The following is a 15,995-nucleotide window of genomic DNA, read 5'->3' as shown; positions in this document are numbered from 1 at the left end:
TTGATTTTTGCTTCCTTCCCAAGGTATCTCTGAACAATAAAAGGCTTCATGGATTTCTGAAAAGTGAAATTACACGGACTACCCCTCTGGCTGGTTTCTCGATATTCCATAAAATATACCCCTCCCACTCAGTTCTTTCCTCTCCTTCATAATTTATAAATACATTATATATCTAAAGACTAAATATAATACATAATACATATATAAGTCTCTTTAGGCCCTTTCGTGTGTATGGTGCTAACAACTCCTGAAAACTAAATAAGTCTCTAAAGACTAAATATAAATTATAATACATTATATATCTAAAGACTAAATATAATACATAATACATATATAAGTCTCTTTAGGCCGTTTCGTGTGTATGGTGGTAACAACTCCTGAAAACATCCAAAATGTAATAATCCCACCGATGAATCCACTTATTAACCTTCGAATAATGTATGCCACAAGAACGAGAACTAATCATAATTCAGTATTAAAACTTTCAATCATATATGTAGGCAAGCATGTGAAACCTTCTATTAGAATCTTTAAGTGACATTAAGTAGAATTAAGAAGGGAAATAAGGAAGAAAGGGCGCTAGTCCACTCAAACACCCCCTAGTAAAATTAAGAGATGGATCCGAGTCCCCCATCAATGTCCCATGCCATCGAGTATGAACATGGATCGTACATTGGTTTTGAAGAAGAATGAGGCGTGCATGTATTAAGCTAGAGCTTTTCTACACTATCTAAATCTTTGTCTCAAAGCACTAAAGATTATATTTGCTCAAACCATAGGCCCTTGTACGTTTCACACTTTGTTGCTTTTTCTAAAAAAGTGACCAAGTGATCAAACACTCTAAAGTTATCCCCCATTGTAGGCTTGAGATAACTCAATCCTCACCCTTTGTTCATTATGAATTAGCCCATACCTAACCCTAAGGTTAGAGAATCGCGGATACGGTTATGCTCGTAAAATATTCCCTAATCTTTGTTGTTCAATCAATTAAAGTAGGGTTGATTCCATAAAAGTTTCACATTCAAGAAATATGATGTCACTCTAAGAGAAATGCAATTTGAAGTTTGAATACCATTACTATCAATTGGTGCGTGGAACATGTCACTTTCGATGTTGATATCTCATTTATTGTATAAATATAAACAATGAACAATTCATCACATTGATGTCATAGAAATCATCGAAGTTCAAGTAAGCATTCAACTGCCCATACCCTAGGAACGCGACAATCTATTCAAAAGGCGGACAAATATATATGAAGTTGAGAAAAGTAAAAAGAACAAGTACTGACATCAACAAAACTTTAATCAAAGAGTGAACCAACAAACTAAAAATGTACTTATATCCTTCCTTCAACACAATAATACTACTTTGCATTGTTTGTGCAATCAACCCCATGATTAGTCCGCGAAAAGAATGTACAAACCAAATCAGCAAAAAATTGTGACGTGTTAGATTCACAAGCCAGCCAATCCTACTTAAAATATAGTTAGTGCATTAATTTGCAAACCCCACACGCAAAGTAATATATATCATGTCATCTAAGCAAAAAAACAAGAGAGTAGCTACTAGCAATACCCATAAAAAACAATGGCATTGTTCATAGTTGATGTAATATGGCATGTGAATTGTCAATATTTAACTTCTTCCAAAATCTTATTGGGTAGTCGTGTTTCATGCCCAAACATATAAGCAACATGACTATTGAAATGAAATGAGAAAATTATATTAGTGCCAACTCACAAGTTACAATGTTGCCATTAACTTATGTGTTATTTTGAAATTTGAAGTATTACCAAATAAAACTTGACCAATGAATACACTTTTGTTTTCTATAAATTTTGTGAAATTTGGACTATGACTTCACTAAGGTAATGAAGAGTTCACATTTTAGTATTCCATGATTGACCATGTTTTGCTATACAAGCTAGGAGTATGTAAAATATTATCGGATGTCGGGGGAATACAACCACTCACAAATACCCCAAAACAACTTCAAAGATTGCTTTCCCATTGATTTGCGAAGCATATGCGTCAAGAAGACAACAAGAGTATGTGAGCCTCTTGTTTGAACGAACTAAAAGTACACGAGAATGTAACACTCAAGACATTCTAATGTGTAAGAGTCTTTGAATATGCATAAAAGTTTCCATTACAGCTCACTTACACATGTCATATTCTTTGGCACAAAGCAAGTGGAACATTAGGCTTCCATGGAACATGCTAGCCATCATAACATATCATTCATTATAATCTTTATAATATGTGTTTATATATGTCTATATACACACACAGTTTCATATACACCGTGTTTACATTTACATGGCTAAGCCTATCATCATATACACGGTTTGTATATGATAACCTTGTGTGCAGTTTGCAATCAATGTAGTGTGAATGTGTTTGAGAGTCTCTTAGAAATAGGGCGACATGATCTTCCATTAGGACAACTTTGAGGTTTCAAGTGCAACGATTTTACACAAATTTTACGTTATTCCAGCAATTACACTGACCAGTGGTAATAATCTCTTTATGATTGTTCAACAAGGCAATGCGCAGCTTCCCACTGGGACAACTTTGAGGTTTTTGTGATGAGATTTTAGACATCAGTTAATACACGGGATTGTGGAAGCATTTTGTGTAAAAATTTCTTCACCTTTTCTCATTTATTAATGCAAGTGATCGGCAGGAAAGAGAAAACTTAATAATTCTCCTAGAGAAAGCTTATTTACTTAATTCTCCTCTGTTATCATGGGGGTGATGAGATGGCATAACTTTTGCTCTGTTTTTTCTATGGTGAACCCAATTCCACAAAAACGAGATAAGATCTAATGAAGAGATTAAAGAAGACCTAACCTATAAAGGGCAGATGGGAGGAGCATGCATACGTGCACACACAACCCTCTCTCTCTCTCTCTCTATATATATATATATATATATATATGAAGAGCTAAGGACATGACTGCATTTTGCTATGGGAAACTATAGAAACCTATCAGAAAATGATTAGCAATCAAATGAATACCACCCACATGGAAGAGTTCACATTTGTGGCTTTGCTCAAGTCATGTGCCAAGCACAAGAACCTCAAAAGAGGCATAAATCTACATGATGAAATTATAAAGAAAGGATTCCTTGAAAAGAGTCCTTATATAGCCACTTCTTTGATCACCATGTATGCTAAATGTAGAATGCTTCCAAAAGCTAAGGAAGTGATAGAGATGCTTCCAAATAGAAGTGTGGTATCTTGGAATGCACTCATTGCAGGGTATGCACAAGAAGGGCAACCTCGTGAGGCTCTAAACACCTTTGAAAAAATGCAATGCGAAGGTCTGAGCCCTGATTCGGTCACATTTATATGCACCTTGAAGGCATGTGGCATTCTTAGGGCCATAGATAAAGGCAAGGAAGTTCATGACCACATTGCAAGAAGTGGGTTGTTGGGTAAGAATGTTCCTCTTGGTAATGCTTTGATAGATATGTATGCCAAATGTGGTGATCTAGCAAAAGCAAGACAAGTGCTGGATGATCTTCCAATCCGAGACGTTGTCTCTTGGAATACACTCATTTCTGGATATGCCCAAAAAGGGCAAAAGGCTTTTGAGGCAATAAAATGCTATGAGAAAATGCGTAGAGATGATGTCATTCCAGATGGAGTTACATTTATTTGCATACTGAAAGCATGTGGCAGTCTGGGTGCAATAGAGATGGCTATAGAGGTTGGCAAGGACATCCATGATCAAATTCTTAAGAGAGGATTTCTGGAGCAGGATGTTGTTGTGGGCACTGCTTTGGTGGATATGTATGCTAGGCATGGAGAGCTTGTGAAAGCTCAAAGGATCCTCAAAGAGCTTCTTATTCGGAATGTCATATCATGGAATGCACTAATCTCTGGGTTCGCAAGGCATGGGCAATGTGACGAGGCATTTGGATGTTTCAAGCGGATGCAAAGTGAGGGTATCTTTTCAGATGTGGTCACATTCATTTCCATCTTGATGGCATGTGGCCGTGCAAGAGCAATCAACAAGGGTAAGCAAATCCATGATGAGGTCTTGAATAGGGGCTTGCTGAGTAATAATACAGTGCTTGGGAATGCTTTGGTGGATATGTATGTGAAATGTGGTTTTCCAGCCAAAGCACAAAGAGTACTAGATGAGCTTTCCATGCGAGATGTCATCACTTGGTCTTCGGTAATTGCTGGCTATGCCCAACAAGGACAAGGGCTTGAAGCATTGAACTGTTTCGAACGGATGCAAAGTGAGGGGTTCTCTCCAAATGTGGTCACATTCATTTCCACGTTGAAGGCGTGCGGAAGTGTTAGAGCCATTCTGAAAGGTGAAAAAATTCATGAAGATGTTACCACCAAGGGTTTACTAGAAAAGGATATTGTTCTTAGCACAGCTGTGGTGGATATGTATGCCAAGTGTAGTAGGATGGTGAAAGCTCGAGGGGTCCTCGAAAATATTGCCACCCGAACCACAGCTACGTGGAATGCCCTGATTGGAGGATATGCTCAACTAGGGCAATGCCATGAAGCATTGGAGTGCTTAGAAGAGATGCAAAGAGATGGCTTATGCCCTGATGTGGTTACCTTCATTTCTATCCTCAAAGTGTGTAAAAGCACAGGAGCCATGGAAAAGGGCATACAAATCCATGAGGAGATTTTCAATAGTGGCTTGCTATTGAAGCATCTCATGCTTGGCAATGCTTTGGTGGATATGTATGCAAAATGTGGTGCCCCAGCCAAAGCTTTGCAACTGCTTCAAGAGCTTCCAACCCGAGATATTGTTGGTTGGAATGCATTAATCTCTGGATATGCACAACAAGGGCAAGCCAAAGAAGCCCTAAAGTGCTTTGAACAAATGCAAGAGGATAAGATATCTCCGGATGATGTTACACTCTCGTGTGTTCTAAGTGCATGTGGTCACTCTGGACTCATAGAGGATGCCCAAATTGTTCTGAACACAATGATAAGGGAGTATAGTATCCTTCCAAACCTAGAGCATTATACTTGCATGGTGGTGGCTTTTGGATACAGTGGGAGGTTTGATAAGGCCCTATCGGTGATACATGCGATGCCATCGTTGGATTACTTGGTAGTGTGGCTTGCGTTGTTAGGCTCTTGTAGGAAATGGGGAAATGTAAAGGTTGGGAGGTTAGCCTTTGATCAATCAGTACAACTAGATAATACATGTACAATAGCTTATGCTCATATGGCTAATATCTTTGCAGTGTCTGGGATGCACAAAGATGCACAAAGAGTTGAAGCTATGAGAATGAAATATGCATGTTGATTCATACGACAACTACATTAAAAAAAACTTCAATAGCATGAGAAGGTGGTAGGTTCGATAAGGCCATGTTGGTGAGACAAGCAATCCCATTGTTGGACTATTTGGCAATGTGGCTTGTACTACTAGGTGATTATAAGGAACGAGGGAATATGAAGCTTGGGAGGAAAGCTTTTGATTAGGCAATGTTCTATATAATGCTCGTACAATATCCTTGTGGCATTTGAGGCTCACAAAGTATTGACTCTATGAGAATGAAGTACACAATGTTGACAACTTCAATATCATTAGAAGACTGTCCTGATGTGTTAAAACTAAAACTCCTAAACGTTAACTTGTTAATATAGCTGAACCTATTCCTCAACTGCTTGTTGAAGGCCTTCCCATAAGTTTGTGCTGCAGGTGTATTTACTTTTCATTGAAGTGCATTGCTAAGACTTGTTGGAATATTCACATGGTTCTTTCATTTCAATGAGCCATGCAGCTCTATTGTAAGTGATATATGTGTGAGTGTTATATTACCATCATATATATGAAAGAAACAATAGAAATATTGTATTAACATCTCTATGAGACCCAACAATGTTTGCACTAGTAATAACATATGCTATCCCATCAAAATCTGAAACAGCACTACAAAATAGATGTATGACGACATGCAAATTTAAATATCATAATGCTAGAGCATTACACTAGATGCTTGGCATCAATCTTCATGTCATAGGGAGAGATCAAAAGCAGTGATGGACTAGATCATGCACTAATGCCCACATCTCAATCTTCCTGTATCACATATGCAGCATAATTTGCAAATGGATAAAACTTAATAAATCCGTGCTGCACATTTCGTTATTGTGCATTTAATTCCCTATTTCATTGCAACACTATGTAGTGGGTGGGTGGGTGTATCTTCATGATATTCCATATCAAGGATGCATTAATTAGACCAATTGGACTACTGAAGCAAAACCATAGAACAGAAATAGAGAAACAATGACATTGAGGCAGACTCCATCCACTGATGGTTTACTCATAAAATGTAGATTTGTGCAGTGTCCACATGTAAAGGCTTTGACTAATATGTATGTTACATACAATCAGGTTTTATTGTTTTCCTCTTATATCAGATTTTTGTTACAACCGATCTAGTAACCCTCAAAATTGAGTAAAAATGCTATATTGCTAAACCAATCGTTAAATAATGTCTAATGCCTCAATTTCAATACTTTAGCTGCAGTGTATACAATGGACAGATACATTTAGCTGCTCTGATACTTGTGCTGCACATCTAAGAATCTCTTCCTGGGAACCAGAGAATTAGAAACACTTGGTACAAAGTATTTTTGGTGATAGATCATTCTCACTCATGTCAAGTTTCCATAATGAAAACGAGAACATGACAAAGAACACAAGTTTGCGCCTACAGGAAAACTTCTAAATGAAGGAACTTCCATCTTACACAAAATAATTATGTGTTCATCTACCTACGTATGGTATGTTCACATCTGATTTGATCCACACTCATAAGAATATATGATGTATGTGCTTAAAAATCACCTCTTGATTTTTGGGCAAAACCTCTTGCAAAACACACCACCTCTATAGTGCTTTTTAGAAAGAAAAAGAGAGATTTTTTTGATTGATAATGATTTCTCCTATTTATTTTACACTTAACTGGCTTGAATTAACAATGGTCAATGGCCTATGATGTTCATTCATCTCAACTGAAAGAGACTTTTCATCCTCAAAAGGATCAATCATTTCTTGCATATCATGCAAAATGTATGTCTCTGTTCTATCGTTCCTCAATGCAAGGTAGCCTATAAAGCTGGCATATGCCAATAAACCAATAGAACCCAAAATTCCAATGGCCCATTGAATTGGTTTAAATCTTGTGCTCGTATGGATCCAATAAACACATTGACTTGAAAGGTAGAAGAGGTTAATGAGGATTATACAGCTACCAATGCTCCAAGCAAGGCCAGCAACCTATCCAACACAAGTAATGCACGTATATGGCTTATCTTCTTCATACTTCAGATAACAAATACATGATTTTCTGGTATACAGTTCATACGTAAGCCTTGAGATATTAATGAAGCCCAAAGTAGTACTTTTATGGATATATACTTTTAAAACAAGGGAATCAAGATTACCCTTCTCGAATTGGCATGGCACCCCATCTTCAGACTGTTGCTTGTGAACTTCAAAAGAGGAAGAAGCGCAAAAGGCAATTCAAATGACAGAATCATCTGTGAAAAATCGCAGCAGGAATAGCATTTCCAATCAATCATAACAATATTTTAGCAAGTGACCAAATAATCCCTCCAGAAAAAGAGAGAACAAATTGGGACAAATTTCTATCTAGAAGAACATTACATTATCAAACGAATTAAAGGTATCTAAGAACCCCTACCGAAGATACAATGATCAATTTTCCAGCACCACTAGGTCCAGCAATGAGTGACACAATAAGGCTGGGTACAATTGCTACACATCTGGTTAGCATGTTTCTAATCCATGGAGAATATTTCAGTTGCAAAAATCCCTGCAATTTCAGACAAAAAGGAAATCTTATGGCCAAATAAACTGAGATTTTCAACGTTCTACTTTGTATGTCCTGCATTAACATAGAATACACACCTACCTGCATAACATATTGGCCAGCGTAAGTTCCAGTTATTGTAGAGCTTTGTCCAGAGGCCAGCAATGCAATCGCAAACACAGTAGAACTCCATGAACCCAAAGAATTCTGTAAATCGAAGTGACATGATCATATTCAGTGTGCCCTCGAGAAGCTTTTGCATACATTTAGTCCAAGAACAATGGGCAAGTTATAACGCTACTTTCAAAAGGAAGGCAGCACGATTAAGATCGAGGTCTTTACAGTTCTCTGCATCCTCAGTAGATATGTTTGGACTGCTGCAGACAGCTCCACTAACAGAAACCACGGCAATATTTATGATAAATGACACCAGCAAAGCAAAACAACATTCTACAAGGTTGTATCTACACCCATCCTGCACAAAAAAGGAACTGAATTAAAATAAGAATCTGGGACTGGAGAATGTTTTTCACAGATACGCTCTTTGAATGCAAAATACCTTGATTCCTTGGACAGTTCGAGGAGTCTTCCTTGTTAAAACCAAAGCGGAATGAAGATAAAGGTTGTGACTGTAGCAAAATGCCGAAAGCGGTGCAGTGATTTAAAACAAGACTATTTCAAATAATTAAATATTCCAACATGTTTGAAAGAGAATGATTAAAGTAATGGTAAAACTTGCATAGGGACTACCAAATGTTCAGTGATTTAAAATGGAACTTTTCTGTTAATTAAATATCCCAACATGATTGAAAGAGAAAAATTTAAAAACTGGCAAAAATGCATAGAGACAACCAAAATGAAATTCATTGAATCTATCATCTTTGCAATAATTTCAGTTAAAGGACAAAAGTCACACAGAAAAAAAATGCTAGACATGCTAGTGTATGTTCACATTAAATCATTGATCATGACACAAGATGAATGATTTGCAACAGATGGTTACAATAGGGACACATAAAAATTAGGAGGTTGCAAGATGTTGGAGCTCTGGCAACAACCCAAGGTTAATCTCTAGAATCAAGAAGGAACAATGCCAAAACATTCGAGTTCAGGGCAGTAATTTACAGGGCATACCATATCATTTAACAGAACAATATCTATGCATTGTTTATGACTTGAGAAGCTAAAAAGCCATATGACCAGTCTAACAGTCAGAGTGGAGCTTCTATAAGAGTATTGATACAGGTAGAAGGTCAGCACTCCATACAGTAAATAGAACATCTTTGGAGAATGATACAACTCATGCTATGCATGGATAGAGCAGATGGTTGTATGATAAGCAAAAACCTCTTAAATGGTTAAAAATCCGCATTACGTTCCTATACATAAAAAATAACGCATGGAAAGCAAGACTTACGGCATGACCATTGCACCCAAAAGAGAAATGGCGATTGCAAAAGACCCATCTCCTTTCAACTGTGGAACAATGAGTCCATACATAATCTCTGTATAAGAGGGTTCTGCATAGTGCAACTCCAAGAAGAAGCAGCATGCGATAGTCAAAACCAAAAAGAATATGAATACTTCCAACTTTCTCACCTACAACCAACACCATTATATAGAAAACAAAAGTTGGTAAAATACTGAATAAACTTTGTTATAAAATTACCACCAAGATTTGAGCATAGGAATCACCCCATATTGCTGTAAGCCAAGAAATATTAGAGTGCTAAAGCCTGTCAAGATGACTCCGATCCACAATTCAATATGGAATAGCATATTAAGGGCATACGCTGTCCCAATTACTGAAAAATAACGCAATTGTAAGCTGCATAATCATGACAAAATCAAGAAGAAAGCAAACAATAGAAGACTGACCTTCAGGAATGTCACTTGCAACAATAGCTAATTCTGCTAAAACCCATAGAATAAAGTTTGTCGATGGTGGGTACTCTGCCCTGCAATGTTCTGCTAAATGCTTTCCTGAAACCAAACATGATCTTTCATATCAAAAACTATCAGCATCCTTGAGAAGTCTAGATGAATCACAAGAATCAATGCATTGACAACTATCCAGAAAAACCAGATCAGAACCACATGAAAAAATTGACCTGTAACAACTCCCAAGTTAGAAGCCAGAGATTGCACAACTGCTCCTGCTATGGTTGCTATCAGAAGTACCCAAAGAAGCTGCAACACCAATTGAATTAAATCAATCAAAATGGAACACATCTCCTATATTCACATCAGTGATGTTGTGAATAGCATTCAATTACCTGTCTGAACATAACTGTTCGGTTCTATAACAGTATACTATCTCTTTTGTTCATACTTATACACTTTGCTGCAGTCATGCATCTCGCGCATATTTTTGATGCCACTCATGATGTGTATAGCCTAGATCAAGGTCACAAATTCACTATATCTATGCAAAGTTTCACCAACTCTGCCTCCCTCTCGTTCTTTTATAATGGATTACTAGCATCTACATTATGGCAACATTAAGATGGTGATGCAATATTCATGACCAGTATTGTGACCTGACAGCAAGGATCGAATTTGTTATATTATCATCTCTAATGAGATGTTTCAGAGGTTAAGTGCATGCGCATGTTTTTGTCAAAATTGAAAAAGTAACTCTCATCAGAGTGGAAATTTGAACTGCTTGTATTCCTACGTTCAAATTCCATGTGCAACTTTAAAATACCTTAGCTGTAGGTGTGGGAAATGTGGGACAAGATGATGACTTTGACTGAGCGGGCAAGATGAATTGGAGGGAAAGAAAACCGTGATTTCGATGAATTTCATTGCCTTTGCAGCCTAGCTCCTTTAAAGTTCCATACATACATGTGAGGTAGTGATAAATGCAAAATTATTTTCTTGATTTATTGATCTTCTCTTTAGGAAGAGGGGTAATTTCTTAGTCCAGAAAATAAAGTCAGGTTGTTAACAGAGTCCAGTAGACTTTCAGGCAGGAAAAGACACAGAAAATGATTAAATATCCTTCCAAAAATGAACAATGCAACAATTTACATTAATCTGGATTCTGATTAAAATTTTATAGTTTTACTAGTGCTATAGGTGTTTTTCTAAATCTTAAATCAGGTAAAGTTTGCATACCTCAAACTTATATTTTGCACCAGCTTGAAGGTCACTTTCAACTAAAATTTCATGAAGATGAGACAATATCAAAACTTTTGTTTTATTGTGTTCCCAGAAGCAAATCGAAGTGAGTGGATGAAAACTTTCATTTATTCTTTGACTTACAATTTCCAGGGTCCATGTATGCAATAGAAACAAGAAACCCTGGTCCAGCATATGCAAAAAGTTTCCTCAAACCTCGGTTCTGCAAATATTAAAGACAGAAAATGTTGTATATTCAAAAGTTTCTTAGACTCGCACATAGTTTTATTATCCCGTAGTTTTGCTTAAACGATTTCCAAGTCTAGAAATGGGGAACATTTAGTTCTAACAAATGCTTCCCAATAGAAAGAATTTATGTGATCCTATAGTTAAAGACATATTACGCCTCTTGGACTTGTTTTCTGGGTATTAAACAGAAAATACTCTAAACACTTATTTATGCCTCTTGGACTTGCTTTCTGGGTATCAAACAAAAAATACTCTAAACACTTGTCTACGGCTTGTCAAAGCCATTGAAATCAAAATTTGGACAACCCTATTTGCATCTTACTTATGCATTGACATCAAAGTTTGGAAAACTCCAAACAAGGGTAAAACTACAATTATTTAATCGTCAACATGTTTTACATGTAAAAAACATGAGCAGAAAGCTGAGAGAGAGAAAGAGACAGAGACGAGAAGAACTATACCTGAGTGTCTTCAAAAGGGCAAAATACAAAATGACTAGGAATTGCATGATGAAGTCTCCACGAAACCAAGGTTTTAATCGCATGCTCTTGAGCCTTGACCAATAAATACGTGTCCCAACCCACAAAGGATACCCAAAAGAAAGGACTGGCATGCAGTCATGAATTTTAGGACCATCTCAACTCACCTAGATCCCAAACCAGAGGCATAGTGGTTTCCAACTCCAAAGGTGCCATTCATGAAGTTTCCCAGGATTCACATGGGGTTCAAATATTCTTGCTTCCCCTAGGGATCTAATCACCCAGTCCATGTCCAATGTCCAATGTCCATAGAAGGTATTATCCTTGTGTATTTATAAAATCAGAAATTTTGGGCAGAAAAATAATGGCAAAATCCATTGTGAATCATCCTTCAAAATGTTTTACCATGCAGGAGGTCCCATAGGCAATATCAGGGTGGAAACACGCCTACAATACCTTCATGCAGTGACAAGTGTAATGAACTTTACATCCCAAGAACAAGTACAGGTCTACTGCAAAGGAGGGTATACACCTGCATAGTCAACAGTCCTGAAAATCTCCGATTTTGCTGCTCCAATCAGTCAAAAAGGAAGATGTTTAATAAACTTTAAGCAAAGTATGTTTACTAGCCCATGCACCTGACGGTGGCTCAAATTTCACTCTTCTCACTATTTTACTGGGTGAACCTGTTGAATGTAGGATTTAAATGCATAGCCTGGCCTCCACCAGACAACCTTACCAGCTGAGCTATATCCCTCCTCTTTCACTCCTTATTTCATCTGCTCTATATAGAAATTTCATGACCTTCAGCTTCAAGAAATTTCATGGCCTAAGCCTTCAACCTTGCAATCATTGTTTATATGTAGAAAACAGGGTCGTATATTATGCATACCGAAATTCCTTCAAAATTGCCATCCGTCCTAATTCTGACTGAAGTAAAAATCACAGTATATACATTCTGACTGAAGAAACTCAGCATGGCTATATCCCCCAAAGAGAAATGTTTTGTGCTTCTTGAGAAAATTACATGGTAAATTCATCCTTATTTCTCGATTACTACAATATTACCATTTTTCTTTCTTTCTCAAGGATGACCAAGAGCATTTTGGGAAACAGCACAAACTTGTGAGTACTGCATAGTTTGTCTCTTACGCTTAAAACACTAGTGTTACGATCTCTTTTAGTGGGTGCAGTTACATTGTAGCAGGTAAGGAGTGATGTTACTTTGACAATCAAGGGAAACCTATCAGATACCCCACATTAAGTAACATATGGTAGAGGAACAAGTTATTGTGTATCACCTGCTTCAAGCACAAGATTATGACGTCGATAAATACTAGAGATAGGTCCATTAATATAGGTTAATTCTAGATGGCCATATCCAGAAACATAACCTAAGGTTGGATTTATAAAGAGCTAGCTTAGTTTGGAAGGTGTGACACCTCATTTTCCTTGTACTACAGAATCATATAAGCATCTCACGTGAAATTTATATCATTCTGTACTATTTCCAATAGCACACCTTTGCACATCTGATTTGTCCTATAGACCAATCTGGCCTTAATAATAAGTGTTAAACTTGTTTCCCTTTTTTCTCTTTATCACCTCTCTATCAAGAGAGGTTCCTAGAGTGCAACAATGTGATGATGGGTTCCTTGAGCTTCTTAGTGTACACAATCTCCAACCAAGGCATGTGCTAAATGCCTTTAACATGAGACTTAAGGTGAGATGCCTACCACTAAACAAGGTACTAATCTTCTTGACATATAGGTTCCTACTTGCTTGAAAGCCTATTACCAAAACTTTGTCAAAGATCGCCACAGCAGAGTAGTACCTCACTATAAATGCCAAAATCCAATATTCACTCAACAATGTTAATACTATAATCCTCAAAAAAATTCAAATGTCAGAAATACCATGTTAAGTACAGGTACGTGAAGGATCTACAAGGCTAGGCAAAAGATGAGACACCAGGAGTGGAAGTGGGAGTGGAAGTCGGAGTGGGAGTAGGAGTGAGGTGGGGGTGGGGGCGATTGTGGACGAACAATGCTCGTGAACAACTTAACTATTGCTAAATTCCAAGGTCTTATACTTCTAAGGAAGTACTAAATGGAAACATCTGAAGAGATTTGAGATCTTCCCAAGCCATGATGGTATAATGACGGCACAGGATAGAAGACAGAGGCTATTCAGTTCCATTGTGCGTTGGACAGAGAACACATCCGCACCCGGAGATTAGCGTGATGTCAATTGCTTAATTTGGATCGTGATTCTCACACCGCACATGATGGTACAACAATGGCACAGGATGGAGGACAGAGACTATTCACTTCCATTGTGTGTCAGACAAATGACACATCAGTATCCAGAGATTAACTTGATGATGTCACATCAGCATACCCACAATGAGGGTCGCATCATAATCAGTGGAACTTAAGAAGCTTGTGAAACCTCAGCAGTCAAATGATTACATGCCTTTGGCATCACAAGATGTCGTTGACATCTATAAATTGAAGATGAAAATGGATGGAATTAAATTGATTAGTTATCACTTTCTTTTGTTGTACTGCACACAGAATCATCATGTTCGTTTTTCCTCTCATTATGATGGAAAATTGAGGTGATCTAAACTGATTCTTAAACCCAATTCCAAGTTTCTGTAACCCTATTTCCTTTTCCAAAATTTTGCATTAGCATGACCCTGCCAAATTCTGCAAATTTGAAGAACAGGAAAAATGAGAAACTGATTTTTCTATTTCTTAGAAAACTATCCACATCGATTTCTTGGTAACCATATCCTTTGTTCTCCCTATATCTCTTTATTGACATGATCTGACACCTGAAATGTCTGAAAAAACTTTAAAAACTTCAGATTGGATGAGTAGAACAAAAAGAGATATCCCACACTTATTTCTCAATAATCCTAAGCTTAATGATTACTAAGATGTTTGCATTATCATGATCTTCTAAGTTCTGAGATGTCTGTTATATTCCTGATAACCCTAACCGTACCCCTAATGCTTTTGAAAAACGTTGGCCAATACCATGATCATCTGAGGCCTGAGCTGTCTGCTAAGACCTCATAAAAACAGAACATTTAGAGTAGAAAGGATGAGAAAAAGAAACACGCAGAGAGGGAGAGATTATTATTATGATTGTATTGTTATTATTATTATTATTATTACCAGAGGAATCTCTACTTGCAAGTCTTTGACAGGATCACCTTTGTGAAGACCAGAAGAGTCTTCTTGATTGACAACAGGTTCATAGCGTGATCTATTGGGCGGTCCTTCCTTCTCGGGTTCCATGGAGAGAGAGAGAGAGAGAATCAGGAAACACCGTGAGGGGGCGTGGTGTTTTCTTTTTCTCTGCCGTGACTATTTCCTACAAGAGGAACACAAATACAAAGATGAAGAAGAAGAAGAAGAAGAAGAAGAAGAAGTAGAAGATCTTGGGACCTCGACAATTTCTTTCCCAAACACTTACACTTCCAACTCATTGAAAGCTTTTAGTTTACACACTTCCTGAGTCTGTGTCTCTTTGTGTGTGGGTGTGTGTGTGTGTGTGAGAGAGAGAGAAAGAAAGAAAGAGAGAGAGAGATATAGAGAGTAGCCAGTGTCCGGACTCGATCCATGCGCCTTTGTGTTCCAGTTCTGTGATGTACCTGTATTGTCTTATTCTTTGATTTGATCGTTCCATATCACCCCCACCTCCCTCTCCCAGTTAATGGTTTGTGTCACTATTGCTTATGGTGCGCCTAGATATTGTGTGTAGAAAAAAAGGCCAAATGATGCTCTCGTATCCTCTAAGATGTTTCCCAATTAATGGTTTGGGTACAGGGTTCATATGACATGTAGCTTGGCATTTGAAATTTCCAATTGTCGCCACAAAGTGACCCCCAAATGCATGATGCGACCTCAAGTTATTTTAATGTTATATATTTGTTTTTAGACGAAGTTCCTATGCAACAAAAAAATGTTGAGAAGAATGATTAAAAAAAGTTAAGTGTACGAAAAATTTGAGAAAAATGTTGGAATCATTAACACACCAAACAATTTGGGATCTTGGTGATCCCGTCACTGAAGTGACCCCATAGGTTGAGTCCCAATAACCAAATTGATAACAAATGCATGAGTTTGCAATATTGATCATCTAGAATCTAGATCATATGTATGTCTTTGATTATTGGGTAATGTATATTGTCCTTGAAGTGTTTATCGTTGTAGATAAGGACACACTTTTTCCAAGTGTGACCAAGGAAGCAACTACATGCATTTTGTTTGATTAATGACTTGTGGTGCCAAAAGC

General features: G+C 37.4%; 2 protein-coding genes across 3 annotated transcripts; one reads left to right on the top strand and one right to left on the bottom strand.

Annotated features, from left to right (window-relative positions):
* Nucleotides 1–3,032: 3,032 nt before the first annotated feature.
* On the top strand, nt 3,033–5,294 carry LOC147848716 (pentatricopeptide repeat-containing protein At3g09040, mitochondrial-like). Its single transcript, XM_087338198.1, has one exon. It carries the CDS (start codon nt 3,033–3,035, stop codon nt 5,292–5,294), a length of 2,262 nt encoding a protein of 753 aa, XP_087194324.1.
* Nucleotides 5,295–6,899: 1,605 nt separating this feature from the next.
* LOC147848715 (metal transporter Nramp1-like) lies at nt 6,900–15,103 on the bottom strand. 2 transcript variants are annotated; one of them, XM_087338200.1, is made up of 13 exons: nt 14,873–15,103; nt 11,104–11,182; nt 10,957–10,997; nt 9,948–10,026; nt 9,715–9,819; nt 9,532–9,641; nt 9,254–9,435; nt 8,396–8,465; nt 8,138–8,311; nt 7,939–8,043; nt 7,708–7,839; nt 7,448–7,543; nt 6,900–7,280 (listed from the first exon to the last, which is right to left on the bottom strand). In XM_087338200.1, exons 1-13 carry the CDS (start codon nt 14,993–14,995, stop codon nt 6,951–6,953), a joined length of 1,626 nt encoding a protein of 541 aa, XP_087194326.1. In that variant the 5' UTR covers nt 14,996–15,103; the 3' UTR covers nt 6,900–6,950. The 2 variants fall into 2 exon arrangements, with proteins under 2 accessions (XP_087194326.1, XP_087194327.1); XM_087338201.1 differs by lacking the exons at nt 10,957–10,997; nt 11,104–11,182; nt 14,873–15,103 and adding an exon at nt 10,113–10,220.
* Between the last annotated feature and the right edge of the window lie 892 nt (nt 15,104–15,995).

The sequence above is a fragment of the Azolla caroliniana genome, unplaced genomic scaffold (genome assembly GCF_043228905.1).
Source record: "Azolla caroliniana isolate FFs.n. ecotype wild unplaced genomic scaffold, voAzoCaro1.0.p SCAF_252, whole genome shotgun sequence".
Taxonomy (NCBI): domain Eukaryota; kingdom Viridiplantae; phylum Streptophyta; class Polypodiopsida; order Salviniales; family Salviniaceae; genus Azolla; species Azolla caroliniana.
The sequence above is the reverse complement of the archived record's forward strand: the minus strand, read 5'-3'. Positions and strand labels throughout refer to the sequence as shown.